At 41.7% G+C, this 7,615-nt stretch overlaps 1 protein-coding gene across 1 annotated transcript in view; it reads right to left on the bottom strand.

Annotated features, from left to right (window-relative positions):
* Positions 1-2,679: 2,679 nt before the first annotated feature.
* The window catches only part of MPO (myeloperoxidase), a 21,382-nt gene continuing 16,446 nt past the window's right edge, over positions 2,680-7,615 (bottom strand). The window contains exons 10-12 of the mRNA XM_044675067.1: positions 4,692-4,929; positions 3,869-4,080; positions 2,680-3,012 (exon numbers count right to left, since the gene is read on the bottom strand). Coding sequence (XP_044531002.1) covers positions 3,873-4,080; positions 4,692-4,929 — 446 coding nt within the window. The 3' untranslated portion in view covers positions 2,680-3,012; positions 3,869-3,872. The remainder of the gene's footprint in view (positions 3,013-3,868; positions 4,081-4,691; positions 4,930-7,615) is intronic.

The raw sequence follows: 7,615 nt of genomic DNA, 5'->3' as shown, positions 1-7,615 counted from the left end.
TCTCTCACAACTGCAAGTACCCATCCTCTTTAACTACCTTATCTGTATTCCTTTTTATTTATTCTCTCTCTTGCAGTCATCCAATGTAAACTCCTTGCAAATAGGAACATAGTACAATGCTTGGCACATAGTAAGTGATTAATAAACGTTGATTGATTGAATGTAATAGCTATTGCTTCATCCTTGGTATTTATAGCCCCAGTGCCTAGAGAGCACAAAACCTGGCACACAGTAGCTTCTTAATAAACCCTTACTGCTTGATTGATAAACAAACTGCCGTTAAGTGTCTTGAATTAAATTTCCCATGAACATATCAACCCCAACAGGTCTGAAATGGAATGCACTATCTATTCCCCACCAGCCCTACCCATCGTCCAAGCTTTCTCATTTATGTTGAGGGAGCTATCATCCTTCTAGTTACCCAGGATCACAACCTTAGAATTATCCTTAATGCCTCACTCTCACTCATCACACATATCTACTCAACTGCCAAACATACACTGTCCCTCCCCATTTTGGCCCCTGTCTTTCTCGGTTCTAGCGAGGAGTCATTCAGGGTCCAAGATCTGAGTCCAAAGAGAGTTGAAGGCAAATCTTATATTCTTCCACTCTAATTCTTTAATCCATTGACAATAACAACACAGTCTGACCCCTCAAAAACAACTATCCCTGGTGGGAGTTGATGGTATGGCAGTTCCAAAGGTGCTAGTCTCATACTGATCTGTGTTAAAGATGCTCCCTCCTTTTCAGGGATTCCAAGATGGTAATAGGTAGAGCAGGGTGTTATCTGTTACCTTGAGTTCCACATCTAAGCTTTGGGATCTTTAATAATAGTAACTAGTCGAAAGGGAGAAGAATATGAGTGAAACGTTTCCTGACTTATCTAAGGTTTGCTAACAAGGGGACATGGAGGGTCTTATCTATGATTTCAGGAGGCTATAGGAGTAACTGGGCCCAAGTGGACACTTTATGAAATTACTGAAAAGAATGGGAGAAATTTCCTTGGCTAGTTATAGAGGTTAAAGCAAAATTCAAAGAACAAGAACACTTGCAGGATACATGCCAATTATCCAACAAGTGCCAAAGGTATGGCCTTAAGTTTCTCTCAAGTAAAGGAATCAAAAGCTTTATAGTGGGCCTTCCACTTCTTCCCTATCTCCTTGAGACTCTAAATGTGAAATATTAATTCCGATTCCGTGGGTGAGGGGAAATACGTGGTTATCAAAAAGATCCTAACATAAGAATACAAACCTTACTTCTGAATGTTGCTATGTAAAAATGCATATATGCTGTCTATAATCAAGTAATATTGATTCATTTACATTCCTCAAAATGAGGAATTACATTTATGGTTGCAATTATAAAATTCTTTAAAGCAAAACCATATACTTCTACATATAAGAAATATTGAACTAGAGACCAAATATTACAGGAAGTATTGAAGCAATTAAGATTTGGGTGACCCTACCACAATACCTAATAAATGCTTGCTATTTTATTTAGGTCATGTATCCATTTGGAACTTATTATTGAAAATGGTATAAAATGCTGGTCTAATTCTAATTTCTAAAAACCTTTTCTTTTCTTTCTTCCTTCTCTCCTTCCTTCCTTCCTTTCTTCTTTCCTTCCTTCCTTCCTTCTTCCTTCCTTCCTTCCTTCCTTCCTTTCTCTCTCTCTCTCTCTTTCTTTCTTTCTTTCTTTCTTTCTTTCTTTCTTTCTTTCTTTCTTTCTTTCTTTCTTTCTTTCTTTCTTTCTTTCTTTTTAAATTGTTACTTTCTGTCTTAGTAACAATTCTAAGATAGAACAAGGATTTGGCAAATGGGGTTAAGTGACTTGCCCGGGGTCACATAGCTAGAAAGTATCTGAGACCATACTTGATCCTCAGGGGTCTTCCCAACTCTAGGTCTGACACTCTATCCATTAAGCTGCCTAATTGCCTCTTACATACCTGTTTCCCCAGCAGGTTTTGCATTCTTGCTTTTATCAAGCCTGTGTTTGATTACCTCTGGAGCTGATTGGCTAGTCTATCCCATTGATCTACTTTGCTAATTAGTGCCAAATAGGTTTGTTGATGTCTGCTTTATCATAGAATTTGCCATTTGGTGAGAAGTCAAGTGACTTTCCCAGGGTCATACAGCTAGTATGTGTCAGAGGCAGGAATGCAAGCCAGGTTTTCCAACCCAGAGTCCAGTTGTTTTTTTGGTTTTTGTTTTTTTTTCCCTAAACTCTTACTTTTTGTCTTAGTAACAACTCTAAGAGAAGGCAAATGAGCCTAAGTGGCCAGCACAGCTAGGAAGTATGTGAGGTCAGATTTGAACCCAGGTCCTATGGACCCCAGGCCTGGTACTCTATCTACTGTGCTACTTAGACACTCCAGACCAGTGTTCTTTGATGAAAGAACATTCATATGTTCATATGATGAACGAGTCACCACAGAGAGGTTCCCATTAACCCAAAATGGCCCCAGGCCTCCTAGGAAGGGGTCTCATTTAACTCTCCTGGCTGCCAAGCCAGCCCTTCTTGCTCTTGGGGATCCCTCCAGAGAGTGCCTGTCAGTGCCCCCTCCCATTCTGATGCTTCGAGTAAACCTCTGGAGTCCACTGAGGCCCTTCTTTTCAGAGGCTTCGAGCCCTATCCCCAGAAGCCCTTCTAAAAGACAAGGACGACTCAGCCCTCCTCTCAGCACTACTTTATTGACAGCAGAAGCAGATGGCATCTCTCAGTCATGCTGGCCCAGATTCCCCTCCCTGACAGGGATCTTTGTCTTCTGGTCCAAGATGAAGAATTGCCCCGTGGGCAGCTGCGGGCCTGGGACAATTTCAGCCCGGCCATTCAAGTTACAGGAGGAAAACCACTTCCCTCTCCAATGGCCAAGAAAGTCACTGCCAAATCCTTCTCTGGCCTGAAGAGCTGCGGCCTTAATCCTGATTGGGATCTGATGCCTGACAATTCAGCTACAGACGAAGATTCATTCCCCTTGAGCGCTAAGGGGACGAGGCTCGGGACAAATTCCTGTTGGAAAACAAATATCAGAAAAAGAAAAACCCTATAGAGATCAGAAACATGTTGTCTCATAGTCAGACCTCTTTTTTGTCCAGCATACATTGAGATGTTTGTGTTTGTTGACAGCTGTTCAGCATATAATAAAGATTAAAATAAAACAATTGGGTGAGAATGCAGCTGTTGAGCCTAGAAACCTGGGCCTACCCAACTTCCTCCACTCAGAAATTATCCACCTTATCGAATCAGAGTACAGCTCAGAACGACCACATGTGAGTAAACCAAAAACAAAACCCAGTGTCTGAGCAGCCAAAGCAGAGGTCACAAAATGCATGTACTAAAGAGCAAGCACCTTGCTTAGAGGAAAGATGCTCAACTCTTCCCTCACATCCTACTTATTCTTATTTTATACACAATTGGTTATGTTTTTCAAGCTCACAGCAGAGTAGAAACAGTAAAAGCTGGCCTCAGCCACTTCCCAGCTGTGTGACCCTGGGCAAGTCACTTGACCCCCATTGCCCACCCTTACCACTCTTCCACCTATGAGTCAATACATAGAAGTTAAGGGTCTAAAAAAAAAAAAGAAAGAAACAACAGTAAAAAGGGAGGGAGAAGATGGTGAATAATTAAACCACCCAAATGGAAAGAGAAATGAGTGGGTATATCCAAAAACCAATTTCTATCTGGTTGCAGAATACAGTATGGCCCCACATGCACATATACGAAGCCCATGTGAACAGTTCAGCACTTCCATAGTGGGTTTATAGTTGAGAGGAAAGGGTCGGGGTGCAGAGGGTGCTGATAACGTCTCCTCCAAGCCCAAACTCTCGCATCCTCCCAGATCTGTCCAGCAGAGGTCTGTACCTACCCGGCTACTCTGTCTTGCTTCTCCAAGCTGACAGGTTCAGTTGAGGAATCATGGTACAGTTGACAAAGTCTTTGGGATATTTGTTGGCCTTGAAGATATCCTTCGGCACTAAGGTGATGCCCGTGTTGTCACAGATGATGCGTGATAAGCTAACACTGGCCAATGCTTGGCGCTGCTGGGTGCTGAATACCCCAGCACTTTCCCAGTAGAACCTGGGTCAGAATGAGATGGAAACACCACAGGTCTGGAGGATCTCAGGCTCTCACCTGCGTCCTAAATCTACCCTATCTCAAGCACAAGGTTCACCCAGGCTCAGCCTTCCATTTCTCCTACCTACGGGGACAATCTGGGTCTAGCAGTCAAGAATAAAGAATGTTTGATTCTCAAGGAGCTCCAGACTTTTCCCTCCTTGTGAAGTCACTAACACCGACACCAGACTGAGAGTAGCTAAAGGAGGAGTGATTTTTTCCAAAGGATTACTGAGGATTTGGAGAGATTCAGTGACTTGGCCAAGATCACACAATGAGTCGGTGCCAAAACCCAGATTTAAGCTCAAGTCTCTTATTCCCATTCTGGTTGAGCATCACCATGGGTTCTAACCACCAAAGTTTCTCTTTAAATAAGAGGCTTCAAATATGAATAATATAGAAATAGGTCTTGATGAATGACACATATAAAAACCCAGTGGAATTGCTCTTTGGCTATGGGAGGGGGGTGGGAGAAGGGGAGGGAAAGAACATGAACCATATAACCATGGGGAAATATTCTAAATTAATTAATTAAATGAAATTTTTCAGAAAACAAAGAAGTCAGGCTTCCTTACCGATCTCCATCTCGAAGGTTCCTGAACTGGGTTCCAATGAGACAGGCCAGGAGTTTCCCCACCCTGGCATTGGGCTCCAGGGGTTCTGCCACACCCCCCATCCAGATGTCAATGTTGTCAGGGGTTCCATACTGAGTCATCAGTTTCTTGGCTATATCTTGGTTCTTCATCACTGTGGTAAGTTCACCTTCTGTTTTGGGTTGAGGGAGCCCACAGAACCTTCTCCAGGCAGTGTATCCTATTGTAGGAAGAGACCAGGGCAGAGAACGTAATGGAACAGGTGGTCAGTGGAGTGGCAAGATTTACTTTGAAAGAGTACACAATAATATCTCCCATTTGTAAAGCACATTAAGGTTTGTGAAACCTTTGGTTTTGAATGTATTTTCTGTTATTCAGTCATTTTTTAGTCTCGTCCAACTCTTTGTGGTCCCATTTGGGGTTTTCTTGGCAAAGATACTGGAGTGGTTTGCCATTTCCTTATCCAGTTTGATTTATAGATGAGGAAACTGAGATAAAGAGGGTTAAGTGATTTGCCCTGTCTGAGGCCAGATTGAAGTCAGGAAGATGGGTCTTCCTGATTCCAGACCCAGGGCTCTATCCACTGAGTCTCCTAGCTGCCCAAATAAGAATATTATTAGCCCTAATTCAGATGTGGAAAGTGAAGCTCAGAGATACTAAATGAGTTGCCCAGAGTCACACGGTTAGCTAATATCTGAAACCAGGTTGGAACCTGGTTGTTCCTTGCTCCAACGCCAGCACTCTAATCACCATGACAAGCTCATCATAGAGATCCTTACCTAGGCTATAGGAGGGAAAGGTTTTTGGAAGTAGAACCTGTTTTAAACCATAAGCAGGCCAATCCCCAATCAAGCCAGACCATGGAGGGCATGTTATGTTCTCATCACCCTAAGTTTTCCTGTCATGAACATTCAGAGGGGAGAAGCATCTTCTGTGTTCAGAGAGACTTCTCAGTGTTTGCCCTCATAGGATTAGGAGTTCAAACAGTGCTTAAAGATAATCAAATCCAGTCACATTCTATAAAACAAACATGAGATTTAGAGAAATGCCCAAATTCATGCAGAAAGTCAGAGGCGTGGCTATACATGTAAAACCTGTTATCAAATTTATTACTGTCTCAGGTTGAAGGAAGGGGAAGGAGGAAGAGAATTTGGAACCCCAATTTTTAAAATTGATTAATTAAGAAAATTGTTCCATGGTTCCATGGTTCATGTTCTTTCCCTCTCCTCCTATCACCGCCACCCCACCCCCCCGTAGCCAACATGCAATTCTGCTGGGTTTTACATGTGTCATTGATCAAGACTTATTTCCATATTATTAATATTTGCACTAGGGTGATCGTTTAGAGTCTACATCCCCTATCATATCCCCATTGACCCATGTGATCAAGCAGTTGTTTTTCTTCTGTGTTTCTGCTCCCACAGTATTTTCTCTGGATGGGACCCAAATTTTTAAAAAATGAATGTTAAAATTTTTTTCATGTAATAATAAAAAAAATAAAACTTTAAATAAATGGCAGGAGTCAGGATTTGAACTCAAATCCTCAGACTCCAAATTCTCTTTCTACTTTACTTTGTTGCTTTTGCTTTAATGTGTACTATTTCCTCTTTAAATGCATATATAGTAAAGTTCTATGTGTTTTTAACCCCATTAGGCCATTCAAGAAGGATGGGTTTTCACTCTTCATATAAGGCCAACAGAGTCAGGGATGGACAGGGGGCTGGGGGGGGGGAAGACAGATATTTCAGGATCTAGCAGATATATTGGTGGAAGTTAGGCCCCCAGTCCCTCTTGAGGGGCACAGGTCTGTTAGTGAATAAAGATCTTTTTACAAAGAATTATCTGGAGTTTCATTATGACTATGGCCTCTCTTCTCTACTAAGACATTTCTTTATACACCCCCAACATATATTCTGGAGAAAGGGGAAGGAACCAATCAGCAGAGTAATGACTCAGAAAAGCAGAGGTGGGGAGTAGAGTAGAATCAGAAAAAAAAGAAGGTAGCTTCAACTAACTGGTTAAAAAAAGAGAGAAAATAACCATATGCACTTGCAAATAAATAGAATGTTGGACTTGAAGTCATTTGACTTAGATATAAATCCTGCCTCTGCAAGACTGACTACTTGTGTGGCCTCCAGCAAGTTGATTGACCTACTTAGACACAACTTTCCTCATTTACAAAACGAAGAGGTAAAGAGTTTTGTAAAAACTGACAATAAGATCTGCTGACTTTGCAAATTGTAGTAGGCCCAGATAACCTCGAAGAACCTAAATCTACCCCAAGATTCCATGATCTCCAATACCATCACAAGCAAGGAGAAATGGGAGGAACTGTCCCTCTCCTCTCCTCACCAACTGCCCTTTGGGAACTTCTTATCTGGAGAAGGAAATGGCAAACCATTCCAGTATCTTTGCCAAGAAAACTCCAAATGGGGCCAAGAAGAGTTGGACATGCCTGAAACGATGGAATATCAGCATGTTATGTCTTCATGATGCTCTTCAGGACTGACCTCAGTGATCATTTTCATCCAAAACTAGCCCTTTTTCTTTTAGGAGAATGGGACATTCCATGTGCTGTATCCAGGCTCTGCATCTGCTCAGATCAGGACCTAGCATGGTCCTTGGCCTACTTGGGTTTTCTAAAAAGGGAAAGGCTGACCTGATGGATTCACAAGTGAATTCTATCGGACATTCAAAGAGCAACTAATACCAATACTATACAAATTATTTGATATGATAAGCAAAGAAGGAGTCCTACCAAATTCCTTCTATGACACAAATATGGTACTGATTCCAAAGCCAGGTAGATCAAAAACAGAGAAAGAAAACTATAGACCAAACTCCCTAATGAACATAGATGCAAAAATCTTAAATAGAATATTAGCAAAGAGACTCCAGCAAGTAAT

This window comes from Gracilinanus agilis, chromosome 4, assembly GCF_016433145.1.
Source record: "Gracilinanus agilis isolate LMUSP501 chromosome 4, AgileGrace, whole genome shotgun sequence".
Lineage (NCBI taxonomy): Eukaryota > Metazoa > Chordata > Mammalia > Didelphimorphia > Didelphidae > Gracilinanus > Gracilinanus agilis.
The sequence above is the reverse complement of the archived record's forward strand: the minus strand, read 5'-3'. Positions and strand labels throughout refer to the sequence as shown.